At 39.4% G+C, this 20,023-nt stretch overlaps 1 protein-coding gene across 1 annotated transcript; it reads right to left on the bottom strand.

The window, feature by feature from the left end:
- Nucleotides 1-454: 454 nt before the first annotated feature.
- Nucleotides 455-11,411, bottom strand: LOC137634188 (uncharacterized). Its single transcript, XM_068366458.1, has 2 exons — nucleotides 10,344-11,411; nucleotides 455-596 (listed from the first exon to the last, which is right to left on the bottom strand). Exons 1-2 carry the CDS (start codon nucleotides 11,300-11,302, stop codon nucleotides 455-457), a joined length of 1,101 nt encoding a protein of 366 aa, XP_068222559.1. The 5' UTR covers nucleotides 11,303-11,411.
- Nucleotides 11,412-20,023: the final 8,612 nt, after the last annotated feature.

Genomic DNA, 20,023 nt, shown 5'->3' on the forward strand with positions numbered 1-20,023 from the left:
CCTTCATATCTCCTATTCATGACCTTACTAAAGTGTACCATCCAGCGTTGCCTTTCTTGATATTCTGTTGTTATAACAGATCCATCCCCCTATTTGATGCGCATAGGCTTCTTCTTTCCAACCCCCCCCCCCCCCCGTAGAGATTTCATCAATAATTCTATGAGCAATTCTCACACCATAGCTAGTCCTAAATTCATACCTTTGTCAGCCTCATCTTTTTTCTTATCTAAATACTCTCTCCAGTCATTCCTGACTTCACTATCAATACTGGAACACTTAGCATGATCTACATTGTAATTTTCATTGTTTCCTCGAAAACTTTCAACAATCAATTTCTGTCTTTGTCTCCTATTTATAGTATCCCAAGTATCATTTGATATCCATGACTTCTCCTTGTTATTGCATGTCCCAAAACTTGACTACCAACTGACTGATATATGTTCTTAATATTATATCATTCTTCATCAATTGCCTGATCTTCCTCTCTTGAAGTCTCTAAAACTGCATATCGATTTCTACACTCAATTGCAAATGTTTCTCTGTGCTCATCTTCTAGAAGTTTTGTTATATCACAAATAGGTATTCTATCTACATTTCTGTATGGTGCTTTCAGTTTTAATTTCAGTGTGGCAATGAGGAGCTGGTGATCACTACCAATATGTTGTTGTTGTAGATTGCCTGGCTCTTACGCCCAGGCACGGGCTCTTGCACACTTTCAGCCGGCAGATTACCACTATCTGCACCTCTGTAGCTTCTTACATTTCTCAGAACCCTCCTTCTCTCTTTATTAATGGTTATGTGATCTATTTGATTTTTTGTACTTGCCACATGATGAGGTCCATAATTATTTGAGGATGTCCTTGTGCTGGAACAGAGTACACATGAACTTCCAATGAACAGAAACTTATAAAATGTGCTCCAGTTTCGTTTGCAACGTTACCAAGACCCTCATCACCCCTAACCTTTTCTATAACTTGATTATTCTTTCCAACTTTAGCATTGAAGTCACCAATCACAATTTTCATATCTCTCTCTCTCTCTCTCTCTCTCTCTCTCTCTCTCTCTCTCTCTCTCTCTCTCTCTCTCTCTCTCTCTGGGATCTCATCTATTACACTCTGCAGTTCTTCATAGTATTCGTCTTTCCTTTCTTCGGGGGAATCATTAGCTGGTGCATAGCAAGCTATAATACTCATATTGTACTGCTTTGATTTAAAGCTACGCAACCTCAAGAATCACAAAGAAAAGCTTGGTTAAAAATTAATTAATCAAGCGAGCTGTGGAGCGGTTATAGCGATGCCATTCTTGCCTGCCAGGTAACTACCAAAGGGTCTGGTGTAGAATAGAAGCACCACACAACAGAGCTGTCAGTTATCTGTTTTATGCTGCGCTGCTAATCTGGCTTCCTTTCTTAAAATGTTATAAAACAGCTTTTCACAGAAACATTTTACTGTATGTTCGATAATCTATATTTTTTTTTAGATTATTAATATAAATATAATTGTCAATTGTATTACAATACTTAATACCATTAGAGGTATCTTATTCAGCCTCATAATTGATTGAATATATTAGAGTATACACAGGCACATGAAATAGGACAATTATATTCACTTGTCCGAATATATAGAATGCATTAAAATTTAAACTAAATGACCTATTCCATTCTCTCCCATCTTAAGACGAAATAATTATATGGCGTACCTCTTATAAAAGTGAACTAAATGCTAATGCAATGAACTAGTATTTTTTCTTTAAAAACTTGTTCATCTACCACATCTTTTGTATGGTACAATTTCATCCCACTTTTTCAAATGCATGAATATGCCACCTTAAAGACATAAACACAAGATACAGCTCGACATATTCTTTAAATTCATATCTCAAGATATGGAAACTTACTCCATTTCCTTTAAGAAGCGCTACATAGTATGCTGATTTCTTTACAATATGAACACTCTTTAACATAGTTTCCTGGTTACCAAACAGGTTATGCGCCATTAACAAAACTTTCAAGTCAATTGCAACCACAAAAGGATTGATGGTAATACCATTAATTAGTTATAGGTGGTTGAAACTACTGTTGGTCTTTAATTATTTTTCCAAACACTTTGATCTCTCTCTCTCTCTCTCTCTCTCTCTCTCTCTCTCTCTCTCTCTCTCTCTCTCTCTCTCTCGTTGGTTACTATGGATACTGCAGCAATTCCTTTTGTCGCCCACATTCCTTTACAATCTAAGTAACATACTTCTAATTGCACGAGCTAAATTACGCTTTCAGTGCAAAGTTCTGATTCGGGTTTTAGGTCTTAATGCGTATCTCTATTTCTTTTTCGACTATTACTAAACAGTTATGCCCTTTCATTATTATGCAAAGCATGCAAAACTTCCTATGAGAAATACTGCATGGTAATTCTTCCAAATTATAGTAGCTAAAATCATAGTTCCTTTATCTTTCCATTTGAAATTTTATACGAAAAAAGTCTTCAAATCTATCTTGTTTCCCCAGGTCCTTTTACAATAAGTTAATGGAGATGCTGGATTTAACTGTAAACTATGCTAACTGAACAGTAATATGGCACTGTAAATATCCATACGTACAAAATGGGGCAAATTTGTTGTACTTGTAAATAAGAATAGAAGTTACGAGAGACAAATCAATACAAACAGGACTGGATGACTAGAAGTCATTATGGATATATTCAAAATATGTTGCTTGAGGATGCAACAAGAGCAAACCCGGAACGATTAATGAGCCATGAAATAAAAAACCGAAATTTTTACACTTTCAAGATTCTTGCGCTAATCATGAGTTTGTTTGATAGAATATAAGATCTATGATATTACTAGGGAAAACAGGGACGTGGGTGAAATTATGAATTGGGGCCTATGGATCAGGGAGGTCCAGCACTTGGGTTTGGGAGAAAATCTCGCAGTAGAAAGACTTAGATAGAGAAAAAATCTATCAACATAGGACCAAATATCAGAAGAACTGGGGTGTAAATTACCAAATATTCAAGTTCATTCTTCGATTGGTTACGTTTCGATTTGCATGGTATGCAACAGGGTTCCTCGGTTGAATGGCCAGCTATTCCAGTTACGCGAGAGTCAAAATAATTACAGAACATTATTGTGGTCTGCAGTAGTAATGGTGTGTGAATAACGCAATGAAATATTTCTGTACGAAAAATGAACGTTTGTCATGAATTTCACAACAGCTCTTAACTTTTAAATTATTGAGAATGAGGGTCTTCAGTGCGGGAGTGAATAATAATAGAAAAATTATTACAACGTTTTCATAACGTCTGAAAAATTTATTTTCCATACTCTAAAAAGATAGAACCATTTGAGGAATAAAACCTTTTTTCCATACAAAAAAAGAAAAAGATAGAGATACTAATCTCCCAGCCCCCATTATTTCTGTTCAGGTAAATAACACCTTTCGAGAGTCCGTGACCATAATAGCATATAAATAATAGAGTTTGAGAGATAATGTGCCACAGCCTGCTATTTGTTTTTGCTATTACTAGGCATAACAATTGACAAGATTTTGGGGAGGCGGGAAAAAAAAGAGAATCTTTTACTTCATCAGGTAAACAGATATTCCTACTTTTACATAATTGTGAAGAGATGAGATGTGCTAAAAGACGGCTGGACTACGATTAAAATCAATGGTTGTAAATCTTTGATCTCACTTGTGAATGGAAAATCTGTTTATAATATTTTCTCACACCTACACAGTATTTAAAGCAAACATACCTTTAGAGAAAAACTTCCAGCCTGAACCCCCTGCCTCTAAATTTCCCTCTCTATGGAGATATCTCCAGTTGAAATCATCGATGTATAAGGAAGGACTGGTACTATGAAATCTACTAACTGGCGGTAGAATCCCTAGGCAACACATTGGTTCTAAACATGTTGAACATTTACTTGATACGAAAAACACTGAGGTTGATTCTAATTTGTTATACAGTATATTAAAGCAACAACAATTTAAATTCTTTAGGAAAGAAAAATTAAGACATCCAGCCACATCTCACATATATCGTTATTGTAAACAGAAACAGATTTATAAATTTAGAAAATGGAATCAAGAAAGCAAAAGGATACAGGAAAAAGTATCACCTTGGACGAAGGTACCCAAATGGTTAAATATGTTGCCCATAGATTTAAAGAAAACTGCAAAATTATAAAGGTATTCAAATAGTATAGACAACTGTTTTCCAAAAGTCCATGACAGACTAAGAAATTCACGAGAAAAAAAAATAAAGTGACAAACAGATGGGATCCTATCTGACAGATCAAAGGTGAGCTGGACGACTACAGAACTAACCCGGGAAAGAACAAAATATCGTTTGCAGAAAATTCCACACACTGCAAATAGATTTAATTCTCGGTCTCAAACGCATGTAAAGTATCAAGTCAAAGATTTATTGTGTTTATACATTTGGGACAGTGCCCCCCTGGGGACCAAGGAGTCAATTCAGCACTTGGGGAAAACTCTGCTGTATTCAATAAAAATCTAAGACGTTGGGCAGCAATAGCAACGAAAGAAATCTAGAACAGAAGTAAAGTTGAAGCTAAAATGTGGACATGGCAGAAAATATAAAAGGTACAGAAAAAAGAAGGAATAGTATCACATGATTATGGATAAAATCATGTTAAAAGAAAATGAAAAGTATAGTACAGTATAATTTGGGATAAAATTACTTAAGAAAGAAAATGGAATATATAGCATTGCAAAATTAAGGAGAAAATTACAAATAAAAGAACACAAACAGGAAAAACAGCAAATTCCACTAGGTTCTTTCCTACCACGTTTCCTTTCCTTGAAATAATGAAAGTTCCCTGTGGCATCCTAAAATGCTCAGTCTGTTTTTGTATTTCTTTCCTGAAACTGTTTTTGTCTCATGCATTAAATACTCAGAAAGCGTTCCGCTGTGGCATTTCCCTTATAATAATGAGAACTACGAGACTGGGAATTATTTTTAACGTTTGCTGTCTTTTTCCATATTTCTAGATCAATATGCGAAACTTGATATCTTGCGTGTCACTTGCTTTGTTACATTTTGAAAATGAATTTTTAAATTCAAAATTAATTTTCGAACACTTACCTGTATAACTTAATTCAGCCGATCACATCTGTGTCGGCTCCAAACAGATATAACTAATTAGGTGACTAATTATCTTACCCTCATTGATTGTGACCAACCGACAATTGGACCAAAAAGTCTCATTAAGATTGAGTTAATAAAATTAAGGAAATCTCGATAAAGAATGAAACTAAAGCACAATACCTGCAGACTTTTTGGAACGAACGGTCGACAAAATCTTTAGCCCTGACGGGTTTAACTGTTTAACAGGTAACTGCTTGTCAATTAGAAAATTGACAGTTGGTCACGTGGTCCTCTATCCCTCCCCCACCAATGGTGGGGGGGCATCCCTCCACCAACCGGTGATTGAGCCATTCTTTAAGAATATGTTGTCGTAAAGCTGCTTATGATAATGTGGGGAGGTGGGAAGGGTCTTCCATTAAGTTATACAGGTAAGTGTTCGAAAATTAATTTTAAATTTAAAAATTCATTTGTCTCACACTTAACCTGTATAACTTAATTCAGCCGATTACCAGCATTTATCCTGGATGGAGGGCATAAGTAGAAATATAAACAGCTGATATAATTAAGTAATCTTTAAAGAATACAAACAGACCTGAGAGGACCTCAGAGTAGTTACCTTGACTGATATAGGACATCTCCATGTGTTGCAGTGAACTGGATCCCCAACAGTCAAGTTTAGTCATGGCTGGGTCAGTCTTAACGCCTAGTCGACTAACTACCCTATTCTAAACTAAGTTCCTAACCTTGTATCAACAACTTGCATACGTCGGTTAAGTCCGTTAGTTTAGTCATATGTCTCTGAAGTAAGGTAGGTGTAGGCCCCCGATGGGCCGTCACTACCTTACTTCCTCTCATGCATTTATACAACCTGCCTACGCGAGGTTTTCATTCGCACGGAGTGAGCCCTTATTCATATCCCATCTCATTCATGCCTTACATTCTTCCTTACATACACTAAGTATTTAGGGTAGAAGGCCAAGTAGATGTTAACCAACAATTTCTCCAGCTGCGACAATTGGACCGAGAGATCGTATGTTGTCATACACCAACTCCACGTCCTTAAGGTAGTGGGAAGCAAAAACTGTATTCCCTTTCCATAGAGCAGCATTCAGGACGGACTTCAATGAAGAGTTCTTCCAAAAAGAAAGAGACGTGGAATAACCCCTCAGACTGTGGGTACCTCTTCCCTTCTTGGACGCACATCCTGATAAAGATTGGGGAGAAGCCTTTGCTACGAGTCTCCTGATAAAGAAAGAAACAGCATTTTTCGTCATGGCCTTCGACTGTAGTTTAGGGGAGACGAAGAGAGCCCGGGGTCTGTGAGGGATAGCCTTGGTTCTGGCTAGATAATAGCGTAAGGTTCTCACTGGGCAGTACAGTCTCTCCTCTTCCAGATGCCCAACAGTTTCACTTAAAGAGGAAAGAAGAAACTCTCTGGGAAGAGGGTTGGACTCTGATTCCGTCTTGGCTCTGAATTCTGGAAGGTACGTAAGGACCATGTCCTTTCCTCTTGTTCCTACAGAAGCAGAGATGGCTTGTATCTCTCCCAGTCTCTTGGCTGTAGCTAAAGTAACCAAGAAAAGTGTCTTGGTAGTCAAGTCTTGTAGAGAAGCTAACCTGAGAGGTTCAAAGGGAGCCCCAGCTAGAACCTTGAGAACCACATTCAAGTCCCACATGGGAGGACTAATGGAAATCTTGGGAACCTCAATCTCAAAAGATCTGATCAGGTCAGAGAGAATGGGGTCCTCAAAAACCTCACCAAAAGACAGCCTAAACACAGAGGCTAGTGCCGACTTATAAGCTTTAACGGCCGACACTGAAAGCTTTCTCTCCTTCCGTAGATAAAGAAGGAAATCCGCAATCTTTGGAACTGTAGGTCTAGAAGAGGTGTGGCGGTTCCTCTTACACCAACCTCTATAAACTACCCACTTACGCTGGTAGTTCAAATTGGTAGAGTGTCTTCGTGCCTTGGTGAGCTGTTCAGCCACTGCTGAAGATACTCCCCTCGCTCTAGCGATACGCTTTACAGTCTCCAGGCGGTTAGAAGTAACGAGGACGGTCAAAGGTGGAACCTGTGGAAGTGAGGTTGGCGTAAGAGGTCGAACCTGACAGGCAACCTCCTTGGAATGTCTATGGAAAGTTCTAGGAGTCTTGCAAACCATTCTTTCTGAGGCCAGAACGGGGCTACCAGGGTCATTCTGCACCTCTGCGATGACTGAAATTTGTGTAAGACCTGGTCTATCATCCCTAATGGTGGAAAGGCGTAAGTCTGAAGGTCCCTCCAGTCTTGAAGCATAGCGTCGACCCCTGCAGATTGAGGATCTGTCTGAGGGCTGAAATATGCTGGAAGACGGAAATTTAAAGCAGTTGCAAACAGGTCTATGTTTGCTGGCCAAAGATGAACAAGGCGATCTACTACCTCCTGACAAAGAGTCCATTCGGAACCTAGCACCTGGTCCCCCCTGCTCAGAGCATCCGCAATGACATTCTTCTTTCCCGGAATGAATTGAGGTCGGAGAATAACGTTGTGATCCTCTGCCCACTGGAGGATCTCCTGAGCGAGAAGGTTGAGAGGTTGGGACTTTGTTCCTCCTTCCTTCTTCAAATAGGAGATCGCGGTGGAGTTGTCTGCATACACTGCGACTACTTCGGATGTACACAGAGGAGTGAAATGGAGAAGAGCCTCCCTGATTGCCTTGAGTTCTCTCCAGTTTATGGACCTGGAGATCAGGGAAGGAGTCCATAAACGAGCAATGCTCTCCTGCTTTAGAGAAGCTCCCCATCCTATGTCTGAAGCGTCTGTATGCAGAACAAGCGTAGGTTCGAGGACTTTGAGAGAGAGTCCTGCATTCAAGTGTATCTCCTGGGACCACCAAAGAAGATCCTCCTGACTGTGTGCTGTCCACTGAATTTGTTTGGTGATGTCCTGCCAGTCCCAATGTTGTCTCAATGTGAATTGAAGATCCCTCATACGGCGTCTTCCGTTGGGAACTAGTAACGTGAGAGAAGCAAGGTGGCCTAGAAGGCTCATCCATAGAGAAACTCTTGGGGTCGGAAGTAACAAGAACTCCTCTATAATTCTCCTGAGGTTGTCTTTCCTCTCTTGAGACGGGAAGACCCTTAAGAGAGGAGATACGATCTTCATTCCCAAATAAGTCGTCTGTTGAGATGGTGTGAGAGCAGACTTCTTGTAGTTTATCTTTATTCCAAGAGTCCTGCAAAGATCCAGGACCAATTCCTTCACACGAAGAGCTTCCTGAAGGGAAGGAGATAGGAAGAGCCAGTCGTCCAGATAGCGGCACATCCGAATACCCATCCGGTGGAATTTGGCTGCAACTGGGGCCATGATCCTGGTGAAGACCTGAGGAGCCGTTGCCAGTCCGAAGCAGAGACACTTGAACTGCCAAGTCTCCTCTCCCCAGCGGAAGCGCAGAAGATGGCGAGAGTCCTGATGAATTGGGACTTGGAGATAAGCATCCTGGAGGTCGATGGTAAAGAACCAGTCCTCTTCCCTTATAGCTAGAAGAACCGTCTTCGGAGTCTCCATCTTGAACTTCGTAATCTCTACGAAGGAGTTGAGGATAGAGAGATCGATGATGGGTCTCCACCCTCCTGAAGCTTTCGTCACCACAAACATGTGGCTGTGAAAACTCCAGGAGTTGGGCGGGGCTAGCTCTATGGCCCCTTTGTACTTCAGCTGAAGCATCTCCTCCCTGAGCGCTTGTTGCTTTACGGACCTGCCGGAGTAACTGATGGATGGTGGCGAATGACTGGTCAAGGGTGGTTGAGACTTGAGAGGTATCCTGTACCCCTACCTTAGTACGATGGTCACCCAAGGGTCCGAATTCAGTGCCTCCCAAGCCTGCCAATGATGTTGTAAGCAGCAACCCACTTGTACGTGTTCGTGTGAAGAAACTGGCCCCTATTTCTGAAAACCCTTTGGGACAGGGTTCTGTGAGGACCTAAAGTCCTTCTTCTTGTCCTGTTTCCTGGCTTGGAAGTTTGATGAAGCAGCAACTGTGGACTTCTGCTTCTTCCCATATCTATTATCATTTCCTCGACCTCCTTGCTGAGGAATAGGGCGTTTGCCCGAATCCCTCTGAGGGTAGGGCTGTTTCTGTTGCGGCTTAAATGAAAGTGATTTCTTTAACAAGTCATTTAACATATCTTCCTTCTGCATCTTGGAAGACAGTTGGGCCCGAGAGAGAACATCCTCCAGAATAGCAGGTTCAAAAAGGTGATGTCCAAACATCAGGAATTCCCTTAGTAGATCTTTATGACGTATGGAGAGAGAAGCAGGGGCCCTGCTGAGATAATGGTCCCTTCTTTTACCAGTCAGGTAAGCCTCGTGGAAAGTAGTCTCTTTCATCTGGTCCTCAAGGCAGCGCCCAATAGACCTGGCTATCTGGAGGTAGAGAGGTCGATGCGTAGTGAGGAAAGAAGGTTCCTTCAGAAAAGCTGTCAAAACATACCAGCATGTTCCCAATCTCCTGTATTCTTCTAGTGGAGGCTTCCAGTCTCTTGCACTCTTCTACAGAGATACCAACCAAGGCACGTTCACCCTTCACTCGTGAGGGTAACACGTCCTCAAAGGAGGGGTTGAGAGGGGTGGGAGATGGACCGTAAGACTCTTCTTCCAGCTGCAGGTATCTCTTGGTCTTGCCTAGAGCAATGGTGGGGTATGGAATGCGTCCGGCCTGACATCTTTCCTTTGCTCGTTTCCCGACTCCCTGGCGAGCTAATTCTAAGGGTTCTGATGGGGTCCATTTGGGTAATCTGTCAAACTTCTGCTTCTCCAGACCCTGAACAAAACGATTCAGGGGGGGGGCTTAGAGGAAGCAGGAACCTCCTTCACTTGACGAACACTCTCTGGGAAGGCATTCTCGGAAAGACTCATCAATTCCCTGAAGGAATTAGGGATCAAAGTTTCAAGAGCTGTGTCATCCATCTCGTCATCCTGAAGAATTCTAAATTTCTCCGCTGCTGCCCAAAGTCTCCTGGAGAATTCAGCATCTCCATCATTGGGTGAGGAACCTGTAGAAGGAGACCTGTGATCATGCCGGGTCCTTGGCTGAGAACGTTGAAGATCTGGGGCTTCTGGTAGACGAAAGATGTCTACTCCTGGAAGGGGAATGGTTTGGGGAGAGACGTCTCCCAGTACTACTGGATAAGGACCGACGAGAATGTTTGGAAGGAGATCTATGGTGGGATCTCTGGTCCTTCCAATGAGACCTGGAATAAGGAGAAAGGTGGTCTGGGGAATGATGGGACCAACTCCGGTTGCTTCTCCTTGAAGACTGGCTTCTGGACCTTCGGTCAGAGGAAACACTGGAGTCCCTCAGGGACCTGAGGGATGAAAGTCCGGGAGTGCGGCTTGAAGAGTGACGAGATAGGTCTCTAAGATAGGGTCTCGATGTGGATCTACCCTCAGGAGACATGCTTGAGTTGGACTGATGAGAGGTATGCCTCCTACTGCGAGACGAGCTTCTAGGAGAATATTTCCTGCGATTGGAACGCGGAGAAGACTTCACTGGGTCTGAAGGTTCATGGTCCTGCGAAGGCGCAGGGGAGCTCCCTCGTCGACAATTAGGAGAACGAAATCTTGACCTCCCTGGGTCTGAAGATAAAGGAGCTTGCGACGGTGTCGGGGTGCTCCCTCGCTGACGATGGGGAGAACGAAGTAGCGATGGGGTTTCTTCGTCCAAGTTGCTCATACACCCATCAGGGGTGATGGCGAACTGGACCTGCGACCTGCCCTGCTTTGGGGAGGGGATCACCTCACGGTGTCCGCTCGCCTCAGCGACTGGCGTACCAAGGGCAGGTGCAGAGCTGGAAGGCAATACAGGAACATTTAAAGCATTAAAGCAATTCACTAAAGAGGAAATGTCCTCACTCACCTTTGAGAACTTAGCCTCCCAAATAGCTTGCACTTTCTCAAGACAACTTATAAAAGCATTAGAACACTCGGCGGTAACCGTTGTAGCAGGAGAAACGGACCGGGCAACATCTACCGAGGAGCTAAAACTACTAACCCCTCCTACAGGGACATTGTCCTCCGGAGGATCTACCCCCTCCCCTAAGGCTGAACTAATCTCCTGGGAAGGAGAAGACCTAATCTCGTCCTCCGGTAGGCCACTCTTCGTGGTCTTACTCGACTTATAACTACTACGTTTCTTGGCTAAAGAATCCATATGCTTAACATATAACTTACGGTCTTCTTTAGACCAACCCTTACACTCGTTACAAGTAACATTAATGTCACACTTAATACCCCTACATGACTGACAAAGAGAATGAGTATCAAAGGCAAACTTTTTACTTATCCTAGTCGAACAATTAGTGCAGGAGCGTCAAGTCTCAGAGTCAGATGGCATATTCATAAATCACTAACACCATCAAAGGATCCAAAATCACTTGAAGACGACAAATCAAAGGTGTAGTCGTTAACAAAACCAAAAAGAATTCAATTATATCAGAGTGTTGGAGCGAAAGCACAAACGTGCTTCTGTGACAACAGATGAATAAAGAATGGCTCAATCACCGGTTGGTGGAGGGATGCCCCCCCACCATTGGTGGGGGAGGGATAGAGGACCACGTGACCAACTGTCAATTTTCTAATTGACAAGCAGTTACCTGTTAAACAGTTAAAGCCGTCAGGGCTAAAGATTTTGACGACCGTTCGTTCCAAAAAGTCTGCAGGTATTGTGCTTTAGTTTCATTCTTTATCGAGATTTCCTTAATTTTATTAACTCAATCTTAATGAGACTTTTTGGTCCAATTGTCGGTTGGTCACAATCAATGAGGGTAAGATAATTAGTCACCTAATTAGTTATATCTGTTTGGAGCCGACACAGATGTGATCGGCTGAATTAAGTTATACAGGTTAAGTGTGAGACAAAGCATTCTTCTTTATGTCACATTCTAATAATTGCTTGTAATGCAATGCGGAAAGGGATTACAAATAATTATTATAGTCCCAGAGCTCGGAGGGTTTTATTGATGTTTTTGAGTGCAAAAGGTCTGTTAGTTGTTTCTATAGTAGAATTTTCTCAGGAATTCAAAAATCTATTTCTTACAAACACAGCGGTAGCCGTTTTTTCAGAAACTGACGTTAAAGATGGGTACCCTTTGTGAAAAAGAGCAATCTCCATACATATTAATTTAAATGCGCATTTCCCAAATTTAAATGTATATAATGCCTCCAAATAATTATTTTATGTTAAGAATACCTTATTATGCTTCATTTGGTGTGAATAATGTTAGATTGTTTTGATTTTTGTTCTTTAAGATAAGCCTAGATGTCGCCAAAAGTTGTCGCGAACAAGTGAATGGTAATTGTGGTGGTAATGGTGATGGTGATGTCGCATAAATATTATTTGTGCTTTCAGGTTATTAGTGTAGTGCAGAAAATGGCAAACAAGATCTCTTGTATTCTCCATACCACTGGAAAATGCATGGAAGAGGTAAAGACATTTGATCCAGATTCATGGGAAAAAGTCAAACATGCTGATGGTGCACGGCGAAAATTATTCAAAGATTTAAAATACTTTTCAGTTAAGCTTCCTGACTATTATGGTGATACAGATGGGTATCACTCTCAATGTTATAAAAGTTTCACTGCTGTTCGTCAAACCATACCAGACAATTTACATGCAAAGGCAAATACATCTAAAAAAAACTTACGATCCAGCATTGAACGTAACTCAGCATCTAGCACAGGGATTTTCCCAAAACTATGCTTGTTCTGTTACTGGAGTGAAAAGTCAGCAGGAAAAAACAAGCCAAAAAAAGACTAGGCAACTGTGAAACCATTGCGAGTGCCCAAAGTATCCAAACTCCAGCATAGACACTGTGTGATGGACAGCTTTTGGCAAAAATTACTGGTATTGACCTCATCTCTAAAGAGGTCAAATATCACCACTCCTGCAAAGAATTTTACCTTCAACGTGCCCAGAGAGAACTGGTGACATCCAATCATGCATCCAAAAAATCACAAGCCCACAAGACTGCTTTCATTGAGATAAAACAATACATTGACAAAACATTCATTAAAAACGAAGGTGCTGAACTGCTTACCTCAATACATGGCAGGTATATGTCACTTTGCCAGAAAATATAGAACACTTATCCAACACTGAAGCAGACAAAGCAGAGCAATAAGTCTGGCACAATAATTTATAGTTGCACTCTCACACCAGATTCTGCAATATGTCTGGCAACATTTGATGAGCGCAACATCAAGGAAGCAGCATTGTAAATTCGTTCTCTTGTATTCAGTGCCAAGACCAAACAGAAAAACCTACCAGATCCACTGACTGCTGAAGCTCTAGCAGAAGATCAAATAGACACTCCTACATTGCTTCTGACATTCTTTCAAATCCTCTTTGCAGGCTCTGACAATCCAGCAGAGCATATCAAAAGGCAAGCACAGTCTTTGGCTGATGATGTTAATGATATGAAGGTTATTGAATTGAAGGGCACCAGAGATTTGTTTGGAAGTCTTTTCTACCTTAGTACCACACAGAATGTTGACCTAGAGCTAATCTTTACCTACCCTCTCACACCCGTACCCATATCATTGGCACATGATGACGGAAGCATCAACAAAACAGATAAGGCCAGGCTCCTTCACAAGATTGAAGGCATGGTAGACAGCACACCCCCTCCTAGTGAAACGGACATTACCATCATCGGCGCCATGTTCTTGTTGCATACACTGCAGAATTTACCACCAACATTTGGGGCATTGGCTTAGCTGATCATCTGTCGGTTGTGCTTAGAAGCCGTCTCATCTAATATATTTGGTTTGTGACACCTACATCACTCCTATTAAATATGTGGAACACTCAAGACGTAGAAATGACAATGCAACATACAGCATAGCAGGGCCAAAGCAGAAGTATCCAAAAGACTGGCAGAAGGCATTGTGGTCATCAGCTTTCAAGGCAGCATTTTTTCAGTTCCTCCTGACAGATTGGACTGAACACACATAAATATCTTGGCGGTCACATAGTCTATCCCGCTCTTGACAAAACCTGCTACTCCTTCAATACCAGGGACGGAAAAGTCCACAGAGAAGAGATCCCACAGCTTAGATGTCTCCATGAAGAAGCTGATACACGGTTTATGTACCATCTACATCACATCCTAGAAAAGAAGATGTTCTTCAGTAGTCATCAGAAGTTCGGACACAGATGTGTTTATTTTGCTCCTGTATCACATTGAAAATCATATGAATGGCAGCAGTTTCACTATTTGGATGGACGCTGGCCTTAGCAGTAACAACACAAGGAGACACATTAACATCTCACTGCTGGTGGATCATATAGATCGAGCCATGATTGATGCTTTACCAGCATTGCATACCTTCACTGGTTCAGACTACACATCATCATTTATGAGCAAAGGAAAGTTGAAAGCCTTGCAGTTGATTTTGAAGCATGACAGTTTTAAGGAAGCTTTTGCAAACCTTGGGGTTAATGCTGTAGTCACTCCTGAAGGTTTGGCTGCTATTGAAAAGTTCACTTGTGCATTGTATGGTTTGCCCAAACTCAACAGCATCAATGGTGGTAGATTTGCTCTTTTCCAACAGAAGTATGCACCAAAGAGGGATGAAAATTCTTTAGAAAAAATTCAAGGAATTAATCCTAGCAGCATGCCACCATGTCAGAAAGTCCTGCTCAATAAAATCCACAGAACCAACTATGTTGCTGCCATGTGGAAAAATGCCAAACGTCCTCAACCGTGCACAACTCGAGCCGAGGAACACGGATGGAAGCTGGTCGGCAACTCATTTGTTATTGACTGGTTCAGTGGAAACCAACTTCCACAGAGTGTGGTACGTCTTCTTAGTAATGATACAGAAGATGACATCAACATAGATGTGACTGATAATCAAACTCAGTTTGACTCTAGTGATGAATCTGACTTTGATGATGGACAGTAAACTTTGTGTCATCATGAAATGAATGATTTGATTAAGATACATAGAGAACACTTTGCTGCCAGCATGATAGCATTAAAATATATATATACTACTATGCCCATGGGCCATGACCTTTGCATATTTAACTATTTCATTGCAACACCAAAAGTAATGCTATAGTGTAATTAAAATTATCATCCACTTCTTGGTATAATTCAAAACGCAATTATTTGTTTGTGTACACATCTAATTTGCATTACAAACAATTGAAACCTATAATATGTTAATGTTCAAAATAAACATACTTTGAGACATTAGAAAGAATAAGTTATTTCAATTGCATGTACAACAATATATTGGCCTTTGGTAGAAAATTCGAAAAAGAGAAAATTACAAAATGCCACTTATTCACAATAACTTTCCGTGACATCTTTGATAATCTGAAATTTAAAAAACAACAACGAAATAATCCTACATTAGTCACATCAAATGAATCATAGAAAGGTATCGTTACCAAAAAATAATTATTTGGAGGCACTTTATACATTAACATTTGGCAAATGAACATTTAAATTGAAATGTATAACATTGGGAGGCGCCATAGAGAAAGTTAATTTTCAAAACGGGTACCCATATTCAATGCGCATTTCTGAAAAAACGGCTACCGCTGTGTTTGTAAGAAATAGATTTTTTAATTCCTGAGAAAATTCTACTGTAGAAACAACTAACAGACCTTTTGCACTCAAAAACATGAATAAAACCCCCCGAGCTCTGGGACTATTACGTCCTAAGTGGTAAAAATATATCTATTTGAAAATTAAAAGTAGGCCACGCTTCCTTACTTTATTATTGGGAGATATAAGGGAGAGAACCGATGCTGAAAAGGGGTCTCCAAAAAATACTAGAAAGTTTCGACAAAAACAAAAGAAAAATGCTATGAATTTGCGAGACAGTTTACTCGTGGCTGAAACAACAACACCTGCTTTAAGAAGAATGCTTCCTACGATATAACTCAGTATTAAGCTTAAATGCGAAAAAAGGGGAAAATGTTTTACTAGATAATAAGAAATGAATAGCTTTTTAAACGTAGTTAGGGGAGATCAAAACAATATCCATTTATCTGTAATCCGGTATTGTCACCCTTTAATGGCAGCTATCTACTGGAAGGATGATATAACACAGGTTCAGCATTATTACATTAAAATCACGATTCTGGTTAGTTTATCTGACCTCCAGAGGATTTTTGTACCACGATCGTTAAAAAAAAGAAAAAAAAATCGTGAATTTTCTTTTTTTTTTTTGCAGCTTTTACTCCACTAAAAGTAAATCACTTCGTCTGTTATATGTATTGCGTTACACTAAAGAACGCAATGTGCACCTTATGACAAAATTAATATTATGTTATCTTCAGTGACAGACTTGATGTATATATCTAAAACGTCATGACTGTGTGTGGGAAGGATAACAGCAATACAAAAGATATGTGGAACCTAGGTAAAACTACTAAGGACACTTGATTTTTCAAAAATCAAGCTATTTTAATAATTCTGTTATATCTATTTTAATAATGACTGTTATATTTTAACAATGTCTGTTACATTCTGGAAATTCAACGATTCTGTATCAGCAAGCGAAGGAGCCTTTAAAGATAAAGCGCGAAGTATGTCGAATGTGGAAAGAAAAATAGATAGATCTTGTCTAGCTTCGCAAGGATCCCGGAATATTGCTCTCGATTTTATGAGAAAGTGATGCTGGATTCAAGGGTAAATGTTTTCTTGACTGATCTCCTAATAGGAACGAAAGTGCCTGCAAATGGAGGTGCTTGAAAAATGAGAGAGAGAGAGAGAGAGAGAGAGAGAGAGAGAGAGAGAGAGAGAGAGAGAGAGAGAGAGAGAGAGAGAGAGAGATGAACCTGCTGACATTCTACTTAAGCAAGGGAATGATGAATATAAAAATTTTGTTGTTTCACTTTTTTTGTTAATTCCTCCAAATGGAGAGGATTTAATTTTTATTTGTTGCATTTCCTGAACACAATACTTCAATCAGAAACTACAAAAAAATTCTTTCTGACGGTCGAGATCTATCTACTGTAATGACAACTGAAATACAATTCGAATTTTACAGGGTTTATTTAGTGACGGCCATTGTTGAATTAGACAAAATCATTATAATTTCCCTTTTCTAAATAATCATTAACCTTTAGAAAGAGTAATTTGTCAAGGTAAATTAAATTTCTTGCAAATGTCAAGTTCATCAGGAGCTTTTTTCCTCTGTTTGGTCGTAATTGTACGATGAAATATTTGTTTCGATGACTGGTTTTGTGTAGGATGAGAGCCTGACCTTAACCCCCGGCAGGACTTTCTAACCGATGTCGAGATTAGGCCTAAATTTCGTAATCAAATCAAATCCTGGAGGTTTACTAAAAGCCTTTGGCAGTTAATGAAGAGCAGAGTTAATTATACCTGGATGTCATCCTCTTGTCCTACGACTTATTAAGAATTAGGCCGATACCGAAGGACCTGCCAGAGACACTTTATTAAAACATTGAATTAAGGTTGTAGCCTGCAATGGGTTCCTTTACACATTACCCTTTCGCTCGCGTTCTCCCTCTTTATGTACATATTCAAAGCATAGTCGTATAATAAATAAACAAATACATTTTGCCGGGATTAAAACCATCTTCCTTGGGATCTAAATCATAATATAATGAGGAAATAATCTAAGAACAAATTAGACACTATAGATACAACACTCCAAGGAGAATGCAATAATATAATTTAAACTAATTTTTGCATGCTTTCAAAAAACAATGTAGCAATTGAGGCTGCCTCGACTTGAGGATTGAGATTTGTTAAACAATTACATTTTAACAGGTTTAGACTCCAGTATGTGTTGTTTCTAGCAAACATACTATTTTTACTGATATAATCGACAAGGTAATTTTACATCATGACAGATGCATAGACATTTCTCCCGACATTTAATTGATATTTGGCGTAATATACAGGGAAACAAATTGATTTGTAGAAGTAATTTCAAAGAACGCTATATTGATTACAAAGTTGCTCCAAGCTAAATTTTATTGGGAAAGTATTTAAATTTTGTGATATACACTTTAAAAGGAAAGTCTCAGAGTAGGAAATTGTTTATAAATTAGCCCAAGCTGCACTTGCATCTGTAGGTTGCACCAGTCCAGCTACATGCATGACGAACCTCACACTAATGTTTCCCTTCTACATCAATGAACTTTCACGGGTTGGTAGTAATCTTCATTTATGAAAATGAAACTCGTCCCAAAAATTTCAACCTGATATCAGTAGAATATTAGTTATATCGACGTCTTAGTTGTTTATCCCACCATTAACTTGTCTTTACCAAACATGAGATACCAAATATATGTTTACGCGTCCTCTTAGTTGTTACAGTTAAAGCAGATGCATTTAGATATAGTCGTTTTCTGATTGCCACCAAGCGTAACAGTAGAAGTAAAGAAAGCATTAAAAAGCATAAAAAGACGCAAAGCAGCAGGAGTAGATGGCCTAAAAATTGATTTAATAATAGCAGTAAAACTCACTGAATTTTACTCAAGATGTCTGCAAGAATGCTATTTACCTGCAGCTTGGAAAAAACCTTATTATCATAATTCACAAAAAGGGAGACACAAAGACCTGAAAACTTACCACCCAATAAGTTTACTCTTCGTAATATATAAAATATCTACAAAGATCATATTGGGCCGAATAGAAAGACAGCAAGACTTTAATGAACCAAGAGAGCAGGCAGGATTTAGAGGTGGGTATTCAACAACTAACCATATTCATGTAATTAACCAGCTAATGGAAAAATGAGCACAATATGACAAACAACTATGCATGGCATTTATAGACTATGAAAAAGCTTTACATTCTGTCAAAACCACAGCAATAATGGAAGCCCTTCAAAGACAAGTAATAGAAGAATCTCAAGTTAGAACACTTGAAGATATCTATTCGGGAAGTACAAAAATCCTAAACCCACAATGATAGTGAGAAAATTCCGACTGAGAAAGGAGTGAGAACCCATCTCTTAAATTATTCATATCGTGACAAAATGTTTTTAAGAAGGAAGACTAGGAAAAAATACAAATTAACATTAATGGGGAATACCTTAATAACTTAAGATTTACACATAACATAGTTATTATTATTATTATTAAATGCTAAGCTACAACCCTAGTTGGAAAAGCAGGAAAAATAGCCCAGTGAGGAGAGGAAATAAGAAAAAATAAAATATTTTAAGAACAGTAAAAACATAGAAATAAATATTTCCAATATAAACTATACAGACTTTAGTGAATCATGGGAGGAATTACAAGAGAAGACAATATTTGAATAGAGATACCAGAAATGACTGAAAATGAATGAGAAAAACTAAGATAAGGTTCAATAAAAATGCAGAGACAACCTCTAGAAATTGTTAATGAATATACGTACTTCGGACAGACAGTATGTGTTTCCCCAGGACATAAAACCGAAATTAAAAGAAGTATAACCATGGGATGGAGATTATGAAAAGTAAAATGACACGATTTCTAAAAAGAAAAGTATTTTATCAGATAGTCCTACCAGTATTAACTTATGCATCAGAAACCTAGAGGCTTACTAAAGCCTTACAACCTAAGCTAGTTACAACTCAAAGAACTATAGAAACATAGTGATGGGAATAACAATAAGAGACAGAAAACTAGCAACAGGCATACGAGAGCAAACGAAAGTAGAGGATATTCTAACAATATTTAAGAAAAAGAAATGGACATGTGCAGGACATACTGTATAAAGAGAATGACAGATGATAGATGGACATTAAGAACCACAGATTGGGGGTCCCTATAGATTGCAAAAGAAGCTGATAAAGGAAGAGAAGACGATGAATTGACGAGCTAAGATATTTGCTGGTAAAGACTATATATATATATATATATATATATATATATATATATATATATATA

This window comes from Palaemon carinicauda, chromosome 44, assembly GCF_036898095.1.
Source record: "Palaemon carinicauda isolate YSFRI2023 chromosome 44, ASM3689809v2, whole genome shotgun sequence".
In the NCBI taxonomy this organism is placed as follows: Eukaryota; Metazoa; Arthropoda; class Malacostraca; order Decapoda; family Palaemonidae; genus Palaemon; species Palaemon carinicauda.